The 24,619-nt window shown below is 52.1% G+C and overlaps 14 protein-coding genes across 14 annotated transcripts; 7 read left to right on the top strand and 7 right to left on the bottom strand.

The window, feature by feature from the left end:
• Nucleotides 1-74: 74 nt before the first annotated feature.
• PtrM4_011680 (ProS, Prolyl-tRNA synthetase) lies at nucleotides 75-1,481 on the bottom strand (the record flags this gene model as incomplete). The annotated part of the gene is made up of 1 exon (XM_001931107.2): nucleotides 75-1,481. The coding sequence occupies one exon, from the start codon at nucleotides 1,479-1,481 to the stop codon at nucleotides 75-77; it is 1,407 nt and encodes a 468-aa protein (XP_001931142.2).
• Nucleotides 1,482-2,222: 741 nt separating this feature from the next.
• Nucleotides 2,223-3,257, top strand: PtrM4_011670 (mitochondrial 54S ribosomal protein uL10m; the record flags this gene model as incomplete). Its single annotated transcript, XM_001931106.2, has 1 exon — nucleotides 2,223-3,257. One exon carries the CDS (start codon nucleotides 2,223-2,225, stop codon nucleotides 3,255-3,257), a length of 1,035 nt encoding a protein of 344 aa, XP_001931141.1.
• A 620-nt stretch (nucleotides 3,258-3,877) lies between these two features.
• PtrM4_011660 (Rox3 multi-domain protein) lies at nucleotides 3,878-5,083 on the bottom strand (the record flags this gene model as incomplete). The annotated part of the gene is made up of 1 exon (XM_001931105.1): nucleotides 3,878-5,083. The coding sequence occupies one exon, from the start codon at nucleotides 5,081-5,083 to the stop codon at nucleotides 3,878-3,880; it is 1,206 nt and encodes a 401-aa protein (XP_001931140.1).
• Nucleotides 5,084-5,171: 88 nt separating this feature from the next.
• On the top strand, nucleotides 5,172-6,668 carry PtrM4_011650 (RAD10, Nucleotide excision repair endonuclease NEF1, RAD10 subunit; the record flags this gene model as incomplete). Its single annotated transcript, XM_001931104.2, has 2 exons — nucleotides 5,172-5,217; nucleotides 5,743-6,668. The coding sequence occupies 2 exons, from the start codon at nucleotides 5,172-5,174 to the stop codon at nucleotides 6,666-6,668; spliced, it is 972 nt and encodes a 323-aa protein (XP_001931139.2).
• Nucleotides 6,669-7,233: 565 nt separating this feature from the next.
• On the top strand, nucleotides 7,234-8,664 carry PtrM4_011640 (F-box multi-domain protein; the record flags this gene model as incomplete). The annotated part of the gene is made up of 3 exons (XM_001931103.1): nucleotides 7,234-7,577; nucleotides 7,665-8,592; nucleotides 8,644-8,664. The coding sequence occupies 3 exons, from the start codon at nucleotides 7,234-7,236 to the stop codon at nucleotides 8,662-8,664; spliced, it is 1,293 nt and encodes a 430-aa protein (XP_001931138.1).
• Nucleotides 8,665-8,956: 292 nt separating this feature from the next.
• PtrM4_011630 (uncharacterized protein) lies at nucleotides 8,957-9,523 on the bottom strand (the record flags this gene model as incomplete). The annotated part of the gene is made up of 1 exon (XM_001931102.1): nucleotides 8,957-9,523. The coding sequence occupies one exon, from the start codon at nucleotides 9,521-9,523 to the stop codon at nucleotides 8,957-8,959; it is 567 nt and encodes a 188-aa protein (XP_001931137.1).
• Nucleotides 9,524-9,878: 355 nt separating this feature from the next.
• On the bottom strand, nucleotides 9,879-11,501 carry PtrM4_011620 (ProP, Permease major facilitator superfamily; the record flags this gene model as incomplete). The annotated part of the gene is made up of 3 exons (XM_001931101.2): nucleotides 9,879-10,252; nucleotides 10,313-11,237; nucleotides 11,295-11,501. The coding sequence occupies 3 exons, from the start codon at nucleotides 11,499-11,501 to the stop codon at nucleotides 9,879-9,881; spliced, it is 1,506 nt and encodes a 501-aa protein (XP_001931136.1).
• A 1,302-nt stretch (nucleotides 11,502-12,803) lies between these two features.
• On the top strand, nucleotides 12,804-13,195 carry PtrM4_011610 (TMA7 domain containing protein; the record flags this gene model as incomplete). Its single annotated transcript, XM_001931100.2, has 3 exons — nucleotides 12,804-12,822; nucleotides 12,904-12,996; nucleotides 13,098-13,195. The coding sequence occupies 3 exons, from the start codon at nucleotides 12,804-12,806 to the stop codon at nucleotides 13,193-13,195; spliced, it is 210 nt and encodes a 69-aa protein (XP_001931135.1).
• Nucleotides 13,196-13,355: 160 nt separating this feature from the next.
• Nucleotides 13,356-14,548, bottom strand: PtrM4_011600 (metal-dependent hydrolase TIM-barrel protein; the record flags this gene model as incomplete). Its single annotated transcript, XM_066103027.1, has 3 exons — nucleotides 13,356-13,432; nucleotides 13,494-13,974; nucleotides 14,051-14,548. 3 exons carry the CDS (start codon nucleotides 14,546-14,548, stop codon nucleotides 13,356-13,358), a joined length of 1,056 nt encoding a protein of 351 aa, XP_065965229.1.
• A 2,644-nt stretch (nucleotides 14,549-17,192) lies between these two features.
• Nucleotides 17,193-18,919, bottom strand: PtrM4_011590 (lariat debranching enzyme; the record flags this gene model as incomplete). Its single annotated transcript, XM_001931097.1, has 2 exons — nucleotides 17,193-18,713; nucleotides 18,761-18,919. The coding sequence occupies 2 exons, from the start codon at nucleotides 18,917-18,919 to the stop codon at nucleotides 17,193-17,195; spliced, it is 1,680 nt and encodes a 559-aa protein (XP_001931132.1).
• A 287-nt stretch (nucleotides 18,920-19,206) lies between these two features.
• PtrM4_011580 (uncharacterized protein) lies at nucleotides 19,207-19,791 on the top strand (the record flags this gene model as incomplete). The annotated part of the gene is made up of 1 exon (XM_066103026.1): nucleotides 19,207-19,791. One exon carries the CDS (start codon nucleotides 19,207-19,209, stop codon nucleotides 19,789-19,791), a length of 585 nt encoding a protein of 194 aa, XP_065965228.1.
• A 192-nt stretch (nucleotides 19,792-19,983) lies between these two features.
• On the top strand, nucleotides 19,984-21,538 carry PtrM4_011570 (C4-type Zn-finger protein; the record flags this gene model as incomplete). The annotated part of the gene is made up of 3 exons (XM_001931095.1): nucleotides 19,984-20,124; nucleotides 20,172-20,955; nucleotides 21,006-21,538. 3 exons carry the CDS (start codon nucleotides 19,984-19,986, stop codon nucleotides 21,536-21,538), a joined length of 1,458 nt encoding a protein of 485 aa, XP_001931130.1.
• A 300-nt stretch (nucleotides 21,539-21,838) lies between these two features.
• Nucleotides 21,839-22,397, bottom strand: PtrM4_011560 (PpiB, Peptidyl-prolyl cis-trans isomerase (rotamase); the record flags this gene model as incomplete). The annotated part of the gene is made up of 2 exons (XM_001931094.1): nucleotides 21,839-22,324; nucleotides 22,386-22,397. The coding sequence occupies 2 exons, from the start codon at nucleotides 22,395-22,397 to the stop codon at nucleotides 21,839-21,841; spliced, it is 498 nt and encodes a 165-aa protein (XP_001931129.1).
• A 676-nt stretch (nucleotides 22,398-23,073) lies between these two features.
• Nucleotides 23,074-24,383, top strand: PtrM4_011550 (arrestin domain conatining protein; the record flags this gene model as incomplete). Its single annotated transcript, XM_001931093.1, has 3 exons — nucleotides 23,074-23,151; nucleotides 23,205-24,089; nucleotides 24,141-24,383. 3 exons carry the CDS (start codon nucleotides 23,074-23,076, stop codon nucleotides 24,381-24,383), a joined length of 1,206 nt encoding a protein of 401 aa, XP_001931128.1.
• Nucleotides 24,384-24,619: the final 236 nt, after the last annotated feature.

Here is a 24,619-nt window from a genome sequence, read left to right as displayed (position 1 = left end):
CATTCGGCGCATTGGCCGCATTGATAGTGGTACATATTCTATAACCTTTCATATCTAGCACTCTCCACAGGATCCTACAACTGCTCCAACAATGCTAGAGCCTCGGTCCTCAATTCCTTCAAATCGACATCCTTCTTGACCCCCAATCTTCGACATTGAATCTCTACTTTCTTGTCCTTCCAACTCCTACCCAGCACAACGACAACCGGATATCCAATTAAGTCAGCATCTTTCAGCTTCCAACCTAGACTTTTTCCTGCTCGGTCATCAAGCACTAGGTCGATATCAGGATTCCTCTCCTCTCCACGAAGCGCATCGTACACCTCTGTAGTATCTTCTTCTTCTGTTTTCGGATCACTGAGAACAATGGCTTCATAGGGGGCGATGACTCTTGGCCAATTAAGGCCTCTAGCATCTGAGAGTAGGGACGCTACTGCACCGATGATGCGCGAGACGCCGATTCCATGACATCCCATGTGTACTGGGGAAGAGAGGTTCTGATCCCGTAGTGCTATGACTGCGTTTAAGGGTACACTGTATCGGGTACCAAGATGGAAAGTGTGGCCCACCTCGATGGCTTTTTGGATGTTCAGTTTGCCGGTGGCGCAGCGAGGGCAAGGATCGCCGGGCTTGGTGAGCGTGATATCTATACTACAGGTAGATGGGGCGTTGGCAATGGCGGGGTCGTACACATCTATAGTTTCGGTAGTTGTCGAGAGGAGGGACCTCAAGGTTAAGGTTTCAATGCCCGTGTCAATTTCAATATCTTTGGGCAATGCTTTTTTGACGGCGTGCAAGTTGACAAAGGCAGAGACACCGTCCCATGATACCTTGTCCACCCCTAGTCCATATGGTTTTGGAATGTGAATGTTGATTGCTGTCTTCTTGTCAACGCTTATGCCGGTGAAAATGAGCGAGTCGCTGGTTTTCGGTGCTGCAGGGCCGGTGTTTTTCTCGACGAGCTCCTCATTCACAACATACTCGCATGATTGACAAGAGAAGATGTAGTCTTCACCCTTGGGTGACGCAAAGTGGTATTCATGGCTCAACTTCCCTCCCATGTTGCCGGAGTCGGCGTCTGCCACAAGATAAGGTAGTTTGAGCTCATTGAAGAGATTGTTGTATGCATCTCGTACCGATTCGTACGTCTCGAGTGCAGCTTTTGGCGAGGAGTCGAATGTGTAGAGATCTTTCATCATAAACTCCTTCGCCCGTAGTAGTCCACCTCTTGGCCGTCGTTCGTCGCGGTACTTGCGCCCTATCTGATACAATCGTAACGGCAGGTCCTTGTACGAATGTACCATGCTGGCCACAAGAGCTGTAATTTCCTCTTCATGAGTCGGTGATAACAGGAAGCCAGTCTCTCTTCTGTCTTTGATACGCAGAAGTTCTGAATTGGCAGAGTAGCGACCTGACTGCCGCCATAATGCTTCCGTAGTGATGGAGGAGAGTGAGACTTTTGAAGCCCCGATAGAATTCATGTGCTTATCTATGAGTCCTTCGAGCTTGTTTTGTACGCGTAGACCTAGTGGTAAAAGGTGGAACACTCCCGAGTGTGCCTACACGTGATGAGCCAAGTAGTCCCAAAGCGAAAGGGTTATCGGCAAGTACCTGACGTAAAAAGCCACCTCTCACGAGAAGAGAGTGGGATTCGTCTTGATGACTGTTAACAGGCCGATTGTATCTGACGTGGAATGTACTTGCCTTGGTCACCATCGTGTGGTGATATACCTCCCGTTGGTGCCCAAAACTTGGAAAGTCGATTTCTCGGGTCTGTCTTGATCGAAAGTCAGAGGGGTGTTTACTAAGGAACCATCCAAAAAAATCGCCTTACGGATATGTATCTAGCGATCTGGAAGTAGCGAGATGATGTCCTCCGTATTTGCAGTTGCCGTGCAGCTTGCCATATATGAGCCGCCATTCGTGCACTACCACGACCGTAGTCGATTGAACCCGGCAAAGATGGTCAAAATACGAATCTAAACCAAGTAATCAGAGGCCGAAGAGACGCAATCAGTATTGCACGTCTTTAGTGGTTTGCGACACGGGAAGATGTGCTGTCTGTAGACTCTGAGCACAGACCAGGATTGAATCTCAAACGCATGGAAATATTTGGATATGCGAACCCATCCCGCAATTGCGACGCAACCACACCTCACGTAAGTGTCCCTGTTGCGCCTTCAAGAGGAATCGCTGTTTCAGAGTAGTAATAAGATTGCAGGATGCCGCCACGAATACACATACGACCACGGGCCCTCCGCGCCTGCACCCCACGCCCAAGGCATGCCACTTCTCTACCTGCAGTTGCAACCTACGCGACTGTAGCAACCACGCCTGCACCACCTCTCCAACAAACATACAAATCCGCACCTCCCGTCTTACGATATCCGCCCACCCAACCACCGTCTCACAAGCCGCCAGAGGTCCGCAAAACACAACTACATCGCCAATACCAGTCGCTACTGCGCTCCTCGCCCTTGATACTCATATTCCAGCACAACAACGTCAAAGCGGTAGAATGGATGAGTATACGAAGGGAGCTGGCCATTGCCCTGCGGAAGCTGGATGAGCAGCGCCTGAAGAACGGACAGGAGACGCTGGGCGAAGAAATTAAAATGCAAGTCATACAAACCAACATCTTCGCCAGCGCCCTACGAGTTGTAGAGTTCTTCAACCCCAAGGCTTCGATGCTGGATCACGCACAACACCCTACCGATCCCCGGACACCTACCAGCGCGCAGATAGCGCAGACGAGCAACGAGGCAGACGACGAGCGCTTCAGTCACGGATTGTCAAGACGTGCATACGAGATTGCGAATAACAGGAAACTGAAATTGGAATTGGAGCCGCTGTTATCGGGGCCGCTGGCCGTTGTTGCGTTTCCCGATGTAGCACCGCAGTATCTCAAGACTGTGCTGTCTATCCTCGCGCCTTTGAAGCCCAATTTCCCCGCGCCGAGCCGAAAGGCGAATCCAGATTACTACGAGCCTTCTGTACAGGTTGGTCTGCAGAAGTTGATGCTTCTGGGTGCGAGGGTAGAGGGCAAGGTGTTTGATGTCGATGGTACTAAATGGGTTGGTGGCATCGATGGCGGTATCGACGGTCTCCGTGCTCAGCTTGTACACATGCTGCAGGGTGTTGGAGGCAGTCTTACCAGTGCCTTGGAGGGCGCGAGTAAGAGCTTGTACTTTACTGTTGAAGCACGGAGGATGGATATGGAGGACAAGGAAAAGGGTCCTGAGGAGAAGACGGAATAGATCGGCCTTGGGATGTATCAAGATCATCATCAGCTTTGATGGAGATGAAATGTATAAGATATTGTACATGGCATGTAAAATGAACAAGGCATGTTCCCAGAGAAGCTTGGCTCAGAAGCCCGTCTTTCCAATTGCATACATGTGTCCAAGTTCTACTCATCTCGAGGCATCATGCACAAAAGACGGCGTGTTTAGAGTTTACGATTCGATTTCATTTTATGTAGGCCCACGTATGCTATGTGGTATCCTAAGGGTATCATGAGGGTTCTGCCGCCCAAATATGCACATTTCGAAATAGTTGCTGTTCAAAAGACTCCCTCCATCTCGCGCAAATCAGAAAACAAAGTCCCCTGGCGCCCCAATCTGTTTCCCCATGTATATAATAGGTAGGAATATCATGGTCGTCATACCGCCCGCTCGTTCCCGCTACGCATTATGCCAATAATAAATGATGTGCTGATGGTGATTTGTGGTGGTGGTGTTGGTAAAGGTCAGGTTTTCGCATCCCGAGCAGGCCCCGAGGCCGCCGCCGTTGCTTTCGTGACCGGAAATTTTCCTGTTAAACGCCCGTGTTGGAAAGACCCGGAAACAAAATGCTGTCAAAGAAATAATCGACGTCGCTATCGTCGTGCACCGCCTACTTCCACAGAGTGCGATGTTCGTTCAAATTGGAGCTTCCGCCTCTTGTTCGCCATACTGCCTGGCGTGTCTTCTCCACCTGTCGAGTCTGCGTAGTCGTCGTTGAAGCCTTCGCCGTAGCCTTGGAACGCAGCGTCTGTGTAGGCGCGTTTTGACCCTGATCGTTCTGGTCTCACACCTCCCCTATTAACGTGGTTTGTTGGTGTGGGTGCTGACGAGGTGTATGGTGTCGTCCGTTGCAGTGGCGCATCCTGGGTTTTCGGTTTGATAGCGTCATCAGTGCCTAGGTATGCCTTGTATTTGGCGGCATCGTGGTTGGGTAAAGAGCCAGCACCCATGCCGGCGAAGGCGCTATCGACAAGGGCGCTGAAATCCGGAAGCAATGCGGTGCCGTCCGGCGTCAGAGCAGTCTTGGCCGGCTCCCTGTTCTGCACGTGGTTGGGTTGCCAGATTTCGTCCGGTATGGCCAATAAGTTGCGGAAGACGCCGTCCATCTTGGTTGCCTTTGGCTTGCCGGCAATCTGCATCTGCTTTATATGGCCCTCGTAGGACTTGCGAAGCTTGTTAATCTTCTCGCCTGTTACCGGGTCATTGCGTGCTACAGAGCTAGCGAGCGGTTCGAGCCGGTAAAGTCTGATGAAATTTTGCGTCGGATGCGGCCGTGACGTCTCAATCTTTTCCTTGTCCATCTTGAACAATTGGGAGCCGCTGATGCCCTGGGCAGCTCGTAATCGACCGTCCTTTGTGTAGGCGGAAGCGTCTCGCCGGTTGTGGTTGGAGAGTCTGTGATGGGCTAGGGAGGCAGAGTCATCGTCGGCGCTTTCCTCCATCGTCGCATCACCGTCGCTGTCGACAGTGGCGCTGGACATGAAGCCTGCGGTGCTGGCGGGGGTTGGAAAGGGATGCTGGTTGGATGCCGACGTCGCCGAGTGCGAGTGCGAGTAGGACATGGGCAGCGAGGATTGGGGGGACCTGTCCGACGACACCGTGGTGTTAGTAGTCGTGGCGAATCCTCCATTGGTCATGGGATTCATCGAGGAGTAGGGTGGCGAGGTGGGTGTCCGGGGCTGGACAAGAGTCTTTGTCGTCTGGCTGCTCGCCTTGGCAGCGACGTCAAAGGGCGGGCTTGCGGGTGAGAATCTTCCGATCGAGTCCAGGCGTTGGCGTTTTGCGCTGTGATCCGACATAGAGGCCGTATGCGGGGGTGTCGAGCGAGGGCGGAGCTCGTAGGCGGGCTGTGGGCGTGCAGCCTGGGGGTGACAGGAAGGGCTCGCAATGGAGCGCTTGGCGTCGTCCGCGCGGGTCGACCGCGGCAGAAAGGGTGGGCGCTCTACTCGACAGTGCGCATTCGAGGGCGGAGGTTGTATTAGTCGCGGGCGTCGGGTGCGGGTGACGTGTGGGGCGATGTGCGGGTTGTCGTCGTGGTTGAGGGCGCGAGCGGGCCGTGGGCGGGTGAGGTTGTGAAGATGCGAAGGAGATGATGGGGTTGACCGGCGGTTTGGGCTCAGCGCTGTCTCGATCGCGCACGTGACCTGGCCTGTAGCCCTGGAGCCCACCCCTGCTAAAACCGCCTTTATTGTTAGGGTGTGTCAACAGTCCATCGACGGATACGAAACACGACAAGACACCAAAGCGCCGCCTGCAATTAAATGCTCGCACCGCCCGACCCTGGCCAGAATGGATGAAATTCGGCCTGGTGCCGGCCGCTCTCGTGCTGCTGCTGCTGATGCTGTGACTGCGCCTGCTGCTACAAATGCAGCTGTTGGTGCACCTGCACCACCACCCAAGGTCCAGCAGCCGAAACCCCAAGCCTTGCCTTCGCGATCCGGTCCCAGCTCCATCCTAGTCTCACCACGACAAAAGGGAAATCCCATTCTGAACAATGTACGCTCCGTCGCGTGGGAGTACTCAGACATCCCCGCCGACTACGTAGTCGGTGCCACGACATGTGCCCTCTTCCTGTCGCTCAAGTACCACCGTCTGCATCCAGAGTACATCTACAACCGCATTCGAGACCTCAAGGGCCAGTACAATCTGCGCATCCTGCTGACCATGGTCGACATCGAAAACCATGAAGACCCCCTGCGCGAGCTGTCCAAGATGTCACTGGTCAACAACGTTACTGTCATGCTGTGCTGGAGCGCTCAGGAGGCTGGCCGCTACCTCGAGCTGTTCAAGACGTTTGAGAATGCGGCGCCAACCAGCATCCGCGCTCAACAGGCTGGCACGTACCCAGAAAAGATGGTCGATTTCATCACCGTGCCCCGCAGCATCAACAAGACGGATGCCGTTGGCTTGGTCTCCAACTTTGGCAGCATCCGCACTGCCATCAACGCCGGGCCCGAAGAGATTGGCCTGATTGCAGGGTGGGGCGACAAGAAGGTTCAGCGATGGTGCAACGCAGTCAGAGAGCCGTTTAGGGTCCAAAAGGCAGCCAGGCGTGTCGGTCAAGATAGCAATCCAGCCATCACCGCGACAGTTGCTGATGAAACAGCACAACAAAGAGTCGACGATGCTGGTCCTCTTGCAAGGGAACTGGAGAGATCTGCTCCTTTTGCAACTTCCGAATCAGATGCGGACAAGCGACCCGACCATGGTCCGGCTGAAGATTTCGAAGACGAGGAAGAGGCAATGCGCGAAGCAGAAATGCATCGCGCAACTGACACTAACCAGGCGCAGTCAGCTGCTTCCAAACCGCCAAAGAGGAAGCAGGCAGAGGAAGACATGAGCGAGGGCGTCATGGCAGCGCTCAACAAGCTGAGGAAGCAGTAAACCATTCAAGTTGATTATAGTACTGCATCCTGACATGTGACGATCACCCAATCATGAAACCCTCGTCTTTAGCACACACACGCCATTCACAAACGAGATGGCCTATTTTGATGCATCGGCATACTCCCACGGTGGGTGACATAGAATGTTTGACACCCTACCACACGACAATCATTGTAGGCGCCAGACATATCTATTAGAAATAGAATAGATGGGTTTACCCACACTGTCGCTGTCAAGTATTTCTGGCACAAAGAAGCTCTAGTTGACCGAGGTAGCCACGTTGCCGCCGACTACCATCATCTACGTCTATTCTGTGAATGTCATATTGACCGCAGGTCTCGAATGTCCGACTGCGCACAGTCCTATTACCGTTTGCGCCAGGAAAGAGCCCTGACCCATGCTCATTGGCTCTTTCCTTATTGGTGAACCTTCTATGCCTCTTGCCCTGCAGCCTAGCTCCACTTCCCCTCATGCACACCTCCCATGTGTAGCCATGAACTGACCTGACCTTTCTCCCTCACCATCCCCTCCAGTACATCAACATCGCTTTCGTGCGAACAACATGGGTCATTTCACTGTGTTACCTGCCGAGCTGCAGATCGAGATCTTCGATCATCTCCAACCCGTCGATATCAAGGCTGCAAGAGCTGTTAGCAGAAAGCTTCGAGATAATGCTACGCCGGCCCTATTCCGCAGTATCGTCGCATGTCCAAGGTATCTGGCGCTTGGTGCTTTCCAAAATATCTCACTGCACTCGATATATTCAGGTTACCCAAAAGAGATCGTCTTCGATGGTACTCTTTACAGTGACCGTATAGCTAAACACGATCAACAATACTACTATCTCGCAAGCAAATATACCGGGTTGCAGACAGAAGTTGGATCGCATTGGGCTCGCCGAACCAGGTATGCATACTTCTCTCCTATATATGAGTTCTGCACAATAAATAACTAGGGGCACGGCAGTGGCCAACAAGTCTAACTGTGTTACAGATGGAAGCGTTTCGCAGAATTGTACAAGGAACAACAGACGATGAAAGACGATGGTGTCCTTCTCCAGTCACTTGCACGGGGTCTGGAAAACATGCAAAACATCTCTTCCATTGTATATTCTCCGCGTCAACATCCTATTCCAGTTGAGCGCAAAGCCTTGTCCGACCTACTCCCGAGAGGTGAAGTTCGGAAAATGACCGATGCTGTTAGTCGCTTCACTTCTCCAGATCACCCGTTCCGCCAACTTATCGGTGCCATCTTCTTAACGGGATATACTGGAATTCAACAACTCACGGTTCAAGCACCGAAACAGGACGAAGAGGATGTCCATTTCTACCCAAACGTGTTCTCTCTGGCCATGTTCACGTTCCCGGATCCCAACGACCTGTGCGCTGGACAGCACCTCTTTCTACATCTGACCAGAGTAGACATCAGTCTATATATCGGTATGACCGTTGTAACAGACAACGTGCCTGCTGCTCGACAACAGCAGCTCGAAAACTTTGCCAAACTTCTCGAAACGGCCAAAGAGCTACGACATCTTTCTCTCGGAGTTCTTGACATGCATTACAGCGTATTTGCGGTGAGACAAGTCCTTTTCGACTATATTGGTCTTGGAGCAATATGGCCGAGACTTCGCTCGTTGAGCTTAGAAGGCATATCAGCCAATATGGAAGACATTAAAAAGAGCGTCACTCGACACAATAGTACACTCCGAGCATTACATCTGAGCGACTGCATCCTTTGCACTGGTAGCTGGCAAGATATCGTGAACGAAGTCGTCTCAAACGCATCATCGATCAGCACCTTCACTTTACACAAAGTCAACGAGGGTTTCTCGACGTACAGTGATAGTACGTCTGCAAACAGGACGGACAGAAGATTTGAGGGTAAACTGATAGTGGGACAAGACGGAGAACGACACTTTGTATATACAAACTCTGTTATTGGTCGGTCTGAAATGCACTAACCTATCCAGGTCGATACCAACCCCGAGTAAAAGTCTGGATATGCAGATGGGCCTACGTAGATAGGCAAGAAGGTGGTATGAATTCACCTATTGGATGATTTTGGTATCATGGGTATTTGTTCAAGTATTTGTATCGGTACTTGCATTCGAGGCTTGGCTGAAGCTAGTAATTGAAGCAGATCGCCCAACTCAGCAGCAATTTGCTTGATTCTCCATAGATTACACCGCAATTGTTCACTTTCACCTTCTTCTTCCCCATTCTCTCCCTCAATAACCCTCTATCCGCACCCCCTCCAGTCTCTTGTAACGCCTCACTCTTTCCCTACTCGACTCTCCTCGCCCGCTCCTCCCTCTCCCTATCTTTCGCCGAGTAATCAATAATAGCACCCCCATTCCATTTTGTATCGATCCTCCCTACTTCCATTTCCGCAGCCAACAATCTCTTCGCATGTGCATCTTCCCACGTAGACCTCGAACCCAGCGCACTATAGTGCGTCACATCATCGTCCTTGTGATGTGCCCTCGCTGGAAGCAAATCCCAATGCTTACCGTTACGAGACGACCTCCTTTGTTGTATCGGCTCTGGTGCCCCCGGTACGAAGATTGGTAAGCTTGAGGGCGCTGCCGAAGAGTTGGTGGGTGTAACCGCTATTTGCTGTGATGTGGTTACTGGCGCTGCGACTTGCGATGCTGGGCGTCGTGAGAGAGGACCTGCTGATGTTGTGGATCTTGTGTATGGTGTTGTGATGGTATGGTGGCGGCGTCGTCGTTGCGGTGAGTCGCGGTCTTGCGCGAGGCCTTGTGAGAGGAGGTGGGTGCGGTTTGGCGGAGGAGAGAAAGTGACCGCACTGTCTGCTTCCACATCTGTAGCGTTCGTCGGCGGCAACATGTTTAGTGTTTTTTTACGTCCTTTATATGTCGGACGTCCAAGTGCACTGGGGTCGGGCTATCGGAGCATGGGAGACGCGGAGAGTGAAAGTGCAGATAAGGTGAAGGTGAGTATCGCGAACAATGGTAGCGAATTCGAACTTTGGTAACAGAAAGCCAGATGATAGAATCACAAGGATGATCTTGGTACACTACTTTCGTAGCATCGTGTTCAACCATACAGGTTGCGGTACCACCACTGTTCGTGACCCTTTTTTGAGGCAAATTAGCACTTCACGTGTGCATAATAAGGGTAATCGCAAAACCATTACATATACACCATTAATTCATCACACATTACACTATGAAAACATGAACTAAGCCTTCTCAATTCCCTTGTTCTCAGGATCGACCGAGATACTCGTATGCCTCAATGAGTCCTTGTGGTCAATAGCCGCACCCTCAACAACGTGGTTCGCACCACCAAAAACGGCATCCATCTCTTCAAGGCTAACCTTCTTTGTCTCAGGGACGAAGAACCAGACAAAAGCCGCCAGCAGCACATTGATAGCCGCGAACATGTAGAAGGCATAGAAACCCTCGTTCTTGAGGAAAAGAGGGAAGAATTGCTGGACGATGGAGTTGACGACGTTTTGAGTTTGCGAGCACATGCCGACGGCTTGAGCGCGGATGTTCATAGAGAAGATCTCAGCGGTAAAAATCCATACCGTGGCGCCCCAAGAGGGTTTGTCTATGATTGGGAGGTTAGTACCAGAGTTTGTGGTATGGGCGCAAACTAGGGTCAACTTACAGAAAAGGGCAAATAGGAACATGATGAAAACGATTGCAATGCCGACAGGTTGCGTCTTGGCACCGTTTGGTAGCGATAGCGTCTGCGTCTCCACAGTGGCTGCGATGAGCATGCAAATGCCCATACCGATTCCACCAACGATGAATAGAAACTTGCGTCCAAACCTATCAACAGTCCATGTAGCGTTGAGTGTGAAGAGAATACTGAAGGTAGCGTTGAGAGCGTTGATCAGAGAGATTGTATCAGCGCTGGTAAAAACTTTTTTGTATATGATGGAGCTGTAGGAGTTGAGTGTTCCTTGCCCGGTGATCTGCTGGCCACCATTGACAATCATCGCAATGTACATGCGCTTCCGGACAGACTTGTCCTTCCACAGAGCAGAGTACCCAGATGAAATCGCCTCTGCTTCAAACTCAATGGCCTCGCGGATCGTTGTGATCTCATCTTCGACATCTTGTTCGGTGTCACGGACACGGCGGAGCGATTGACGAGCCTTGTCGTAGTTACGGTTCTTCTGCACGTACCAACGGGGAGATTCCGGGATAAAGAAGACCTGAGACAGAATGATGATAGGCACCATCATCTGGAAAACGACGACCATCTTCCAGTCCCATTCACCAAGTTTCTGGGGATGCTTGGACGTTCCGAAGCTGATCCAGTAGGCGATGAAAGAGCCGACCGAATAGAACATTTGCCAGAAGGACATGATCTTTCCGCGAATCTCGGGAGGAGACAGCTCTCCTATGTAGATGGAGCCTGCTGTTAACGCAAGCCCTTGACCGATACCAATCAGGACGCGACCAGCAATGAAAATTGCGATTTGTCCACGGGGAGCGAATGTCTGCATCAGAGTCGCGATGATGACACAAATAGATCCAGCGGCCATACCGACACGTCGACCAGCGAAATCAGCGAGCGGACCGCCCTACAGCAGAAAGTTAGCATACGTTCCCAGTGAGCTGTAGAACATGGGGTTACATACCATGAAGAAACCGGCTACAACAGCCCCGACTGTGTACGATGTGTTGATAGCTCCGATGATGTTGGGTCCAGGGTGGTTGTAGTAGGCGACCCAATGCTTTGAGTTTTGGAGGGCGTTGAAAACAGAAGCATCGTAACCGTATAGCACCATACATGATGCTGCAACGAGTGAGATGTACCAGTTGTATGCTCTCGTCTTGGAGACCATCTTGACGGCGTTCCCTAGGACTTTCCTGGGCACAATAGTAACAATAGCAATCCACTTCCTGGTGCTTGACAAAAGATTCGAGCTCGAACTCTGCAACGGAAACAGCGAGAGGTTCGCAGAGCTCTGGAATGCGAGGGCAGAGTACAGATGCTACGATGGACATATATAGATGCCATATGCGCGACGCGACCGGGGAGAGCTATCAGTCAGGGACTATGCCGGTCCATCAACCCCATGGGCTCGGGTCACATACAAGGCTCTAGTTCCCGAATTGGAACCGTGTAGCTGCGGCGCCATCGGCGAGACTTATCACCACGAATCAACTTGCTTGAAGCACCTCAAAAGCTTGCCCTAGTGCCATGAAGAGTCCCAGCTCAGCACTCCAGTCTCCATACTTTTTTTGAATCTGGGGAAATAGTGCGAAATGTACATGGTTGACAGAGAGATTCTCTCCACATGTGGCATGAAAATGCGTCGTGATGATTTTCCACGAATGAGATATGCGAACCGAGTGTTGAGGCGCGCCGCCGTTTCTGGGGTGAGGCGACTCGGGTTGCTGCCGATATAGCGGTTAGTGCGATGTCTAATCTGCCAACGGCTAGGCTTTGCCGGACTTGTCAGGAAAAGGAGGTACCTAGGTACTTGATTACCGCTGCAGGCGAGCCAAGTAGGAAACAAGAGAGACGTGGCAGAGGGAAGCTTCTGACTGCCGTCTGGCGGTTTCTTGTTTCTACCTTTGCCCAGACTCGTCGCGCCTGTAGAAACGGAGCTGCAAGCGTGGCGCCATTGGAAGACTGCTTCAAGCAGTTATAAACTCGTACTATGAGAACGAACCGAGGTATACGAGTACGAAAATTACGAATCATGCAAAGAACATTGTTTTAATTAGATAGCAAGCTGTGGAGTTTGAGTGGGTCGTATATCGGGAGATGGGCGGTGACTTGATATCGCATCCTTTGCGGTGTCGATGACTGTGGCCGACCATGCTGCATGTGCTAAGGCTAGCAGCCCGTGTAGTGAATACTGGACATTTTTTTCTGGAAATACACGCGTAGTATCGATGTTTTGTATTTCGTGTAGAGCTGAGCGACTACCCGCATGCAGGTGGATGAAGGCTGACACGTGATTGCATCAGCCCACCATGCCGATGTGGCGGTGCATATCCCACTTTTCCTAGGCGTCGAGACCCGAGACCCTCTCACCGCCCGCAACCACCGAACGTTTTCTACGCCCCCCAAGCAAAAAGTATCTCTTCAACCGAAATCAGAAACCGTTTCGGACAAGACAGTCGATATTTTCAAGATGCCTTCAGGACAAGGAGGTAAGAGCCGTAGCCTTTGCGCAACCCGATGCGGGGTTCATAGAGGTGTTGAAAGAACAGAAGGCTGATAAAATACCGCAGCTGGTACCAACCCCATTCACAACAAGAAGCCCAAGAAGAAGGCCAACGACCTCGACGAGGATGACATCGCTTACAAGAACAAGCTCGCCGCCGGTACATAACGCCCCATACTCCGCGCGCTAGACAATATACACGTCAAGGCTTCGATGCGACAGTATGAACATGTTCAGATGAGGTATGCTAACAACATACAGAGAAGAAGGCACGCGATGAACTAGCCAAGACCGTCGGCAAGGGCAAGGGACCGCTCAACACCGGCTCTCAGGGCATCAAGAAGTCTGGCAAGAAATAAGCGCCCAACCCCCGAAATCACGAAGAGCAAGAGAGCGACGAGCCGCGGCCATGCGGCAGGATGATATGATATGAGAGATACCACAAACCAGGAGTCGTGATCTGGGAGGGGCGTTCATTTACACACAACGATGAATGCAAAGAAATAATCTATGAATGACTCAAGTGCTAGGTGACTGTCTTCTAGGAGCTTCTTCTTCCGCCTGCATCGGCCTCCTGCCCATATGTACTAAGGACCCTTGAACAGTGTTAGGAACGACTACTCAGGGCGGTTATCAGCTGTCTTCCTTCCTTCGTACCGGCCCCTTTCAAATTGAACAGTGTCTCCGCATTTACCCAAGCAACCCTCTCCCACTCGATATTTGTCAAAAACTCACTCTCCTTTAGTTCCATTATCAACTCGTTTCCCCTTTCTTCAAAAGGATAGTTGCTCGCATACAGCACTCTGTCTACTGGGATCTGCTCCAACAGTGCTCTCAGACTGGACATGTCTTGTGCATCGGCGGTTGTGAGGTAGATGTTGTGCTGCCAGACGTCCAGAAAACTGCGTTTCGGTTTGTCTGCGGCGGGTATAGAGTCAATCAGGCCTTCGATACGTGGAACGAGCGAAGGTAGCGAACCGGGGTGTGCCAGGACGAGCCGGAGGTTCGGATAGTGATCAAAGATGGAGCTGAGATAGAGTCGCACGAGCGGAAGTGGTGATGAAGTATGGGGCGTATGAAGTTGCGTCAAGATAGGCCCAAGGGCGCTGTAAGGGAGGTGATGTTGGTAGTCCACAATCTGCGACTCTATCGTTAGCCTGGGTCTTCTCTTTCCCATTCCGCATATCCGAAGAAATGCGGATATCCTGGCGTACCTCAAACGCCAACGGCCACATCTCTCTGAACATGATTGGAACGCGGAGCCTCTCGGCTAGTCCCCAAAGTTCCTCCCAGCCCTCCCCATCGATCCTTAGTCCCCTACTCAACCCAATCACACCTCCCACAAACCGATATTTGCTCACGCACCTCGCCAGCTCCTTGGCCGCCTCCAGCCCATCCACAGGCAATACTGCCAGCACAGAGAATTTAGCCGTATTTGTCATGGTCGCCGCATGTATGGCGTCGTTGAACTTGCTACATATTTGTGGCGGAGCAGCGACAGGAATATGGCTGATGATTTGTCGAGAGTGGCCGAGCATGTGCATGTCTTTTACGCGACCGGAGCCTAAATTGCGCAGTTTGGTGAGGGTGGAGGGTGGAATTAGGTGGAGGACTGGCTGGGTTGGTGAAGTTGTGGGAGATGTAAATGCCAGGGTGGGTGTGAGATGTGATTCGAGGGTTGCGATGAGGGTGGCGGGGGTTGTGGTGGCCATTTTCTTGGTTATCCAGAGGTTTGGTAGTGCTAGGGAAATAATTTTCGAGTGTGAGTTGGTGGATGAGGTAAAGTCTGGACTGGATGAGTTGCGCAGTGAGGCAGGTGCCCCGTCGGTAAGGGGCAACTGCGGTCTGGCTTGCCACGACAGGTACCATCATGAACGAGAAAACGGTCTCAAGGATTTGGTATTCTTCTTATACTGCATGCGTGTCTTTGATGTGCATGGACGACACTACATGTATGTACATATGGAAGCAACTATGTTAATCACATGACACTCAAATTCATACATCTAGCGCCGCAATGCTGCACAGATCCCATGCCGATAAGGTTGAACGTAGAAAATAAAATTAGATAATCTTGAACGATATAAGCATCTAACAAGTAATACATGTTGACTCTGATGCATTCAACAGAAATGGAAGTTCGTTCTTCTAGCGGGAGTGTATGAAACCTGGTTTTCTCTCCAAAGGTTCCCTCCTCGAACTATCCAAATGTTCACCCACTCATTAATTCCCGCCAACCAGTACTACTCGTAACCTTTGATGGTGGAGATGGCGTGCTAGTAGACTGGGGAGCTCGTCACAGTGCTTTGGTATGCCGTAATGATGACGTCCGGAAGCTGCCTGGATTGTAGGCCAGGCATGGGCGAAGTGATGGTTCATGGGCCCTCAGGGTATGATACGACTAGTCTCTTCCAACTCTTGGTCGAGACTGTCATGTGTTGTCGTGAGGGTCGTGAACAGTGTTTGTAATGGGGAGTGGGAATGAAGGCATATGTGAACTGGACGCCTCACTCCTGGTCCACCTATGACGTTCGACGACCCTTCTTGCTCCCGATAGTGAAGGCTCTTTTGATCTTGCTTTCAGTTGTCGGCGATGTGGGTGATGCCGGGGTAGTTGAGCTGCTTGCAGACCGACGGGTCTCGAAGCTATCGGAAGATTGAGAAGACGATCTCTTGCGCCCTTCTTCCGCGAGGATGTCGTCTAATGAGACGTTGAGGTGAGGATGACTGATGGAAACCTCTTCCAAGTTTTCGACAAAGCGGGAGGCCATCGTGTTGGTTATGAGGCTGAAGTTTGGCTTGTTGTGTATGTTGGGTATGTTGTGTATGTGTGGGGCCGGAGGGTATGACTAGAAGAGGGAGGGTTGTAGATGTATATAACTTGAGGGGCGTTATATAACCTTGGATCTCCTATATGATCTTCTGTTGGGCAAAAGTCTCCTCAGGCAATACTGCGAACGGTCCCCTTATGATGGTCTAGATCTCATCGGCGATGACCGGATATAATCGACAAGTAAGCACCGGGGATCGTTGCCAAGGCGTGGAAGGGTGGAAGAAGGAAGCTATAGCGGACACAATACGAGACAGGAGCCATGGGAACTCAAGGGCAGCCGATGCATTTTAAACTTCTCCAGGGCGTGTGTGGGACGAGCATGTGGACGATGTCTGTGTGTCACGGCAAGGGACTAGTGAACCAGGGTCTGCCCCCGTCGATCGAGAGGTCTCGATGCATACAACGGTGGCGCTAAGGACGGGGAATGACGTGCGGACAGGTTCTGGACGGTGTTCCGCTGACAGCCATCTGCTTTTCGTGCGGCCATGGCGGGCGCAACCGCGTGCAACAAAACGTGTGTGTCACGCAGAAGTGTGGTCCAACGGCCCAGAAATAGCTTTCCGTGCAGAGCTGTCACAAATTGAAGGCTTGCCAGCGTCTACCACACTCCTTTCCTCGCTTTCGCTTCTCTGTTGGAGGGGGGGTTGCGCATTCGCCCCGATACTGCCACCCAGTCATTCGCAACGAACAGCGGCAAACCTTGGTTATTTTAAACAGCACGCGCAATCCTTTTGCCACGACCTAACAAACATTTGGCGACCAAGGCAACAGGTTCCAAAGTGATATGCGTAGAATTCGCGCCATCACTAGGCAACGGCAAGACCGTGACTTAGCACTGCATCCAAAGGGGACATGACAATATTGAAAACCGTGTCAACACGGCAATTCGCATCTCGGCTCCGCAACGTCTGTCGTGGAAGGGCACGAGGGGGCAGGTCCAGATTGCGCATGACGTATGACAAGGGTATCCCAATACCGCAGCCACTGCTTTGGCTATTCTTTCCTTAGCAATGGCTTCGATGTACGGGAATCCGGCTACGCTTGACAACACGGATATATCCCAGGGTCTTGCGTGAGTTAGACGTGCGGTGTACTCAGATTCGGCAACTAGTCTACATCATCGCGCAGGGACTCCCTCTATAAAACGTTCGGTGCCCGGACCTTTGTGGGGCTTTGACAACGGCAGACTCCAACATTCTGCGCTATGCGACATGCTAATATGTGCGCGACGCCGAGTTTTACGTTCATTAACCCGTACGAAGCGGATACAACTTACGCTAGCCGCGTGTGCTTCGTATTAGCTTTGGGCACCAATAGCCATCGTCATGTATGCCTGTCGTGATGACCGTGGAGGTGGATGCTGGCTCTCGCATCGGATGCTATGTTGCACGGCCATGGACCTGCGGAGGATGAAAAAGCTTTGTTATGCCAAGCGACACTGAATATCATTGTTTCCTACTTGGTATCTTCTGCATCAACATTGTTTCCACTGCCATGCAGATGGGGAGTTGCTATGAAGTCGGTCACCAGCGCCCTCGACTACGCCCGCCCCTCCCACCCCGCCCACGACCTCTCTGACCATGACCGTGACCGTGACCGTGACCACGTCCACCCCCTCTGGATCCACCTCCGCCCCTACCCCCGCCTCGATTCGATCGTTCTTGTTCCGGCCTCGGGCCATTCTGCGCCATGCGTGACCGCTCTTCGTCTGAAGCGTCAAATACGTTTGGGATCTGCAGCAAATCGCAGAAAGTTTGAGTGTGTGGGTTACTATATTCCTGCGGGGGGTCACGGACATGGATGCCTAATGCAGGATCGTATACCGGCGCCGTCTGTGCAAAATTCTCCGGTATGGCCATGTTGTTTGTTTGGACAATGTTCTGTTCAACCCAATCCATCTCTTTCTCCACAAGGGGCTGGTAGAAAGCATCGCCCTTGTCAGTGGGTACTTGCGCATGCGGGTCGCCAACTTGTAGATGATCGGCAAAGACACGTGTGATAGCCAGCCATTCTTTATCGTAATGCAATTGCAAAGGTCGTTGTAATTCCGCTGGTGCATATGACTCAATCTCCAACAGCTGCAGGAAGCTTCGTTTGGGCAAACACTTGTCAAGTGCAAGGAACTTGGTTGTCTTGTTCGTGATTTCTTTAGGGAAGGGTAGAGTCGGTATCGGTTCCAATATCGGGCGAGAAAATGATTCTGGTAAGAGCTTTCGAATGTCCTGAGGAACTTCAGAGGGCGTATCGACTGTTGTAGACTTGGTAGGTCCCTTGTTCTCAGCAGTTACAGGTGGAACCTCAACTTCGTCCATGTCAAGATCGATCTCGGCATCATTTTTAGGCGCCACTGGAGGCTCACCATCAGATACATCTAGATCGATCTCGCCTTCATTGATGACCGTTGGCGCAACGTCTCCAGCATCAGTCTTCGATGGTGTGTCGTTCTGAATTTCCGCATGTTCCCATACAGCCGGAAATTTGGCATGCATGTGGGCACTGAACCAATACGGTGGTCGTAAGCGCTCTAGTACTGCCTTTGCAGCAACACTCCCCAAGGTACCATCTTTGGCTTCTTGTTCGAAGTCTGGTTTCCAACTAAAAAGCTGTCGGTAATTACCCTTCCATTCCATACCGCGTGGCCAATCATGGCTCAGCCCAATGTCAACCTGTGTCCGTATTTGGAGCAACTTGCGTACATCCAGCTCTCGAACATGGTATATACTTCGCACATCGTCGCTGTTGTAAGGCAGGCGCTCGTAATGCGGCTTCTTGTAGTTGTAGCCTTTCCATATACCAGACAGACCGGCAATTCGAAGAGGACCTAGCCGTACCACATTTGCAGCACCCATATAGTATATCTTTGGTGCAGCCCATCCACCGTAATAGAGCTCCCACATGTAGTTACTCGCTTCGTGATTACCGCCGATGAACAAGGTAAGATACGGGGCCAGACGCGCGCCTGAATAGTACTCGTGGAAGTCGTGCATGGCGTAGTATTTGGAAGGCATTGATACTGCCTTGAGGTCGGACGCGTTTCGAACAGCCTGTGAAAGTTAGGATCATACGCAAGAGTTGCGGTAGGTATACATACCTGGAAATCACCACCAATAATCAAAAGATCCACGTCAGGCCATCCCTTCAGCTTGCAAGCTTCCGCGACCGAAGCATAGATGGCATGTAAAACTCCATGACCGCAACCTTCTACTGCTATGCGCAGGCCTAATTGCTCGACCAACTGCGGTGCTGCCATACTTTGGAATGACTGCAAGCCTGGCGATTAGTAAAGTTAATTAGCGACCAAAAAATTGAGAGTAATTCCTACGTTAATCATACGCGCAATGGGCAAGTCACTGGCAGACTAGAGTAAAACACGCCAATTGACAATGTTGTAAAGGAAAGTACGACCGAGCTCCACCGAGGGACCTGCAGCTCTAGCGTCGGATATCGGTGTTATGATAAGCAAGCGAGCACGTGTAGATAGTGAACATGCAGGAAGCTCTCCAAGATCTGCACCGAGGCCATACAGGTCCTTCAACCATGGCTGCAGCAGATTCAATCCAACTGAAAGCCAAATTCCTCCAAGAATCGGCCCATCTCCTTGCTGTCTCTTCGCCCACGACTGCAGCTTCTCTGGGTCAGGCACGTAATAGGCTTGTTGAAGATGCTGAACTCCAAATTGCAAGTAAGGAATCAGACGCCTTCCGTCGAGGAGTTTGTGGCGCATGCGGAAACATCATGATCCCCGGGTGGTCATGTCAGGTCTCGAAAGACCCTCACACCAAATACCAGGAGAAGAAAGACAAAGCCAAGACCAACCAACTACTAAAGCCAAACAAAAGTATCCGCTACACATGCTTACGGTGCCATCGAGAGACGCACCAAGATATACAGCAGAGACCACGCCGTCAGAACAGGAAGTCGGCGACTTCATTGGATACGGAACTGGTTACAAGGACAAGAAAGTCGACAAACAACGTCAGCGATCCAGCTCCAAAGACATTGAACGCAACCAGCAAGCAGAGACAGAAGGCACGCAGAGGGGGCCTACAGGCAATGCTTGAGAAGAAAAAGACGGAAGCCTCTAGCATGAGTGGACTGGATTTCATGGACTTTGCTATGTAAGCTCCATAGGGCTGAGAGTTGAAAGGCGCAGGGTCCGCAGAAGTCTAGCGCGTTCGCGAAACCCCGCTATGAAGGCGCGGGGCGGCTCAAAAAATTCGACTTTCGTCATCGGAACTTGCAAAGTCCAAAACATCGACAAGAGCGTTTTGTCACTTTGTCCTTTTACTACGATTCCGCTATTCAGTTTCCAAAATGGCACAGCAACAAAGTCTGGCGAAAGACCTCTTTGAGGATATGGGTCGCAAGGTCGCGGAGGCGAGCGCCCAGAATGACGACGATGACACCAAAGTTGTGGACGAGATTGAGAGCATGTGCATGAACTGTCACGAAGACGTATGTACATTCACAAGTAGTAAAGTACTCAGCTAAACCTTTCAAAGGGCACAACCCGGCTCCTCCTCACCAGAATACCATTTTTCCGCGAAATTGTGCTAATGTCCTTTTCATGCCCACATTGCCACTTCAAGAACTCGGAAGTTCAACCCGCAGGCGAGATACAGCAACGAGGCATCAAGTTTTCGCTCAAGGTCGAAACAGCGGACGACCTGAGTCGGCAGATAATCAAGAGTGATACTGCAGTCTTTCGAGTCGAGGACATTGATCTGGAAATACCACAAGGACGGGGGCAGTTGACCAATGTGGAAGGTATTCTCGCAATGGTTGCGCAAGATCTCGAGCAAAAGCAGGATGAGAGGAAGGAGGTTGTACCAGAAGTCTACGAGCAACTACAGGGAGTCATCAACACGATCAAGCAGATGGCAAGCGGCCAGAAGTTGCCGTTCAAGGTTACAATTGATGACCCTGCGGGTAACTCTTCAATCGAGCCTCCGAGCGTACTAGGTGCGGGCAAATACTCGCGACAGGAGTACCCACGAACTGCGGCGCAGAACGAAGCGCTTGGTCTAGGTGATACCAGTGGCGAGGCGCCAGCTACAGAGATTCGTCCAGAGTACCATGCTTCACAGATGTATCCTGAGATGCCTTCGGCCACCGCTCCCATGGTCAACAATGTAGACGAGGATGATATTGTGGAGAACCAAGTTTACTCGTTCCCTGCCAGCTGCCCAGGATGTGCCAAGTCGTGCACGACAAACATGAAGATGGTCAACATCCCTCACTTCAAGCAAGTAGTGTTGATGAGCACGGTGTGCGATCACTGCGGATGTAAGTTTATGTGGGAGAATGTTGCTTTTCCTAGAGCTAACTTGCTGCAGATCGGAGCAATGAAGTCAAGACGGGAGGTGAAGTCCCCGAGAAAGGTCGACGGATCACTGTTACCGTGGATACCAAGGAGGATCTTTCGCGAGATATTCTCAAGGCTGAGTCATGCTCCATGTCTTGTCTTGAGCTAAACCTGAGCGTCGAGCCCGGTACACTGGGTGGTCGTTTCACAACCATCGAAGGTCTTCTTACACAAGTACGCGATGACCTAAAGTCATCCATCTTTGATACTGGCGATGGTGGTGACTCCATGGATTCGGAGTCAAAGCAGAAGTGGAAGACCTTCTTCCAGAACCTCACGGCGGCTATTAATGGCGAGGACAAGTTCACCATTGTCCTGGAAGATCCCCTTGCCAGCAGCTACGTTCAGAGTTTCACGGCACCAGAGCCGGATCCGAAGATCAAGGTTGAGGACTACGAGCGGACCGAGGCCGAGGAGGAGGAACTGGGGTTGAAGGATATGAAGACGGAGGGTTACGAGGAGGAGCATGCGGCGACAAACGGTACGACTACCAATGTTGCGTAGGTTCTGGGCAGGTTGAACATGTAGATTTTCTTGACTCTTCCTGTATTCGAGTCGGCGTTTCGAAGATACCAGGGCTTCGCCAGCCAAATGAGCATATAGATGATGCCATATCCAGATGTCGTTGCCTGCACTGGTGTCTTGAAAGCTTGTAACCTTGCGGAGATGTGCGATACGGGTAGCTTGCAGTAGGCCTGGGGGCCTGAGGTGTTCTAGAATGTGGTTTCTTCTCTTGTGTAGCACGTAAGCTGTCGGGCTAATACCAACTCAATGTAGAGACTTTTGGCATGAAGACAGGCTCTTTCAGCCAGCCAGAGGGTTTGCATGAATGGTCACGTTCTTGATCTCAATGCGCTCTTGGGGACGCGACTTCTTGTCCACGGGGACGTGCTCAATGTCGTCCAGCACCTCCCATCCCTCCAGTACCTTGCCAAAGACGGTGTTTTTCCCATCCAGATGCGGGGCAGGGGCAAAGGTGATGAAGAACTGGGAGCCGTTGGAGTTTGCCCCCTTGTTCGCCATGCTCACAATTCCGCGCGCATTGTGTCTTAGCGCAGGCCTGATCTCGTCGTCAAACAGCTGGTTAGGGGTGTCGTAGATGGATGTGGACGTCTTGGACTTTGGGTCCGAAGCGGGGGCGCCAGTCTGGACCATGAAGGAAGGAATCAGGCGGTGGAAGCGCGAGGCATTGTAAAAGCCAGAGGCGCAGAGGGCGAGGAAGTTCTCGGCCGTCTTGGGGACGGGTTCGCAGAAGATCTCGAGTTTGATATCGCCCTTGGTAGTGTGTAGCTTTGGAGCGTCAGTCAGACAGGCAAACAGGGGCAATTTGACTGGAATGGCGACGACGTACTGTGACGGACATGACGGGCGGCTGCAGATCAGCGTGGTAGGAGTCGATTGGAAGGACGATGGCGCGAGTAGGAGGCACGAATCGGACCCCACACACTTTACTTGCAGCTTGGGAAGAGCTGGAGCTCAGATCAAGCTAAGTAAGTTACGGTCGCGCTCGCGCTCGCGGCGCCCAGCAAACGAAGCTTGTGCTCCAGTCTCGACGTCTAGTCTACACGTCCGCAATCGCCGCGCACCGCGCACTCGCTGTCCTCGACGCCATTCTTATCACTATCGTCACTCGTCTGCGCGCCGGGATTCCACTGTAGCGGCCGGTCGAGGTCCAGCCCTACGACTCTCGGAAGGCAATCCACTACTGCAGACGGCATTCCCGCGCTGCATCCACTGCTACACCTAACCTAGCCACTCGTATATACCGCGACCTCGCAGCACGGCCCGCCGCGCAGCTACCGGCTTCACTGCCGCCCAGAGCCCCGCCGGTTCAAGCGTTTTGTAGGCGACACCATCGCAAGTCCAACCCCACGGCTACCTAGCTTGACGCTCGACGCACCGCACCCCATCGTTGCCCGGCGCACCACGCCGCACCCTCGAATCCGCCATCGGACCCAGACGACCGCCGACGGAAACCCCCCATTCCACGCCCATGCAGCGCCGGCTGCCATCACAGGCCTGCGCTGTGAGAGACGAACATGTCTGCCTTCGTTCGCGTCTCAGGACCGCCGAATAGCAACTTCCTAGTTGGCTACCCGGGCATTTCAGCCACCCTCGTACGTGCCTTGCAATTCACTCTTCACCTGCTACCCATGCTGACATGTTACAGCCTCGAATAGAGGGCAAGGTCGAGATCCGTCCCAAAGCTGGCATCTCCGCCCCCGTCAATGTCTCGCTCGTCACCATCGCATTGCACCGCCGCGAGACGATCCATCCCTCGGCCGACTCCGTCACCAAGAAGCACCTGGCTGCCCCGCGCAAGGAAATCACCGACATTGTCGGCAAGGAGATGCTCTTGTACCGATGTTCGCCTGGGCGGGAATTCGAGAGCATACTATGCATGGACCTGCCCTTTGTCATCTTCATACCCTATGGCCGCGGCGGTGAGGAAGTAGCAAGGAGGGTGCCGCCTGCCAGCTTACAGCTACCGAGTCGAACAGCCGAAACTTTCTACGAGCTCGTCGTGACAGTGCAGCAGGGCCCGCAGGAGCAGAAGAAGCACCCCTTCGCCGTACCCATACAACGATACGACACCCTCTCCACCTTTGGCATGTACAACCGGCCTGAGAGCGCTGAGCGTGTGACCGACCATCTTGTTACCCTTGGCATAAGCCTTCCGCGATGGAGCTACGGCCCACTCGACCCAGTTTCCGTCTACATCAAGCTGAGCCCAAACCCAGACTGGCTGAACAAGGCGAGAAAGGTCACCATTCAAAAGATCACCGTGGGCATAGACGAGGAGATCATCTTCAACCACGAGGGAGATGAGCCAACACGCAAGGTCAAAACATTAGCCAAGACGACGCAGGCCGTGGGCGTCAAGATGCCCGAAGCCGGCTACTTCACAAACCTTGGCCTGGTCTTTCCCGCAAAAGATCTACGAGACAATGCAGGTATCATACCGCGAGGGCAGAAAGAGTTTCCCATGTACGCTGTCAATGGCTTCACCACAACCGGCACTCTGTACAAGATTGAGTATTATCTCACCGTCAAGGTAAGCTGAGCCTGCATGTGACCTTTCAGGACTTGTGCTGACAGTAAGCAGGCGCAAATGTCATCAGCGAGAGATATTCTGCTCCGTCAGCCCATCGTTGTATGTCCGTTTGATCACGCTGGCTGCAAAGAGGAAATGGAGGCTATCGAACAGGCCGCCAAGGATGCCGCACACGTAACACCAGACAACCCCATGCTACCCGCTAGCACTATTGTTCGATCTACTGACCCGGAAGGCCTGCGCGCACTGGGCATGTCGATTGTGCAAGGCAAACGCAAACCGCTAATCGAGTGAAGTGCGCTGCACCCACGACGATAGTATCAATCGGAAGAGCTCGAGCCCAGACACATTCACGACCACAGTGGCATGTTAATCAGGAACGTTGCCAAGCTACCCACGAGATTTCTGGTCCAGGCACAGGACAGTGTTGCATCAGCATGTGTGTGACTCACGTTGAGTACCCGCATCAAGGGCTATCTGACAGACTTGGAGCAAGCTACGTCCCTGGACTCTTCGTACATCACTCACCT

This window comes from Pyrenophora tritici-repentis, chromosome 1 (assembly GCF_003171515.1).
Source record: "Pyrenophora tritici-repentis strain M4 chromosome 1, whole genome shotgun sequence".
NCBI classification, from domain to species: Eukaryota; Fungi; Ascomycota; class Dothideomycetes; order Pleosporales; family Pleosporaceae; genus Pyrenophora; species Pyrenophora tritici-repentis.
This window is presented reverse-complemented; position numbering and strand designations above follow the sequence as displayed.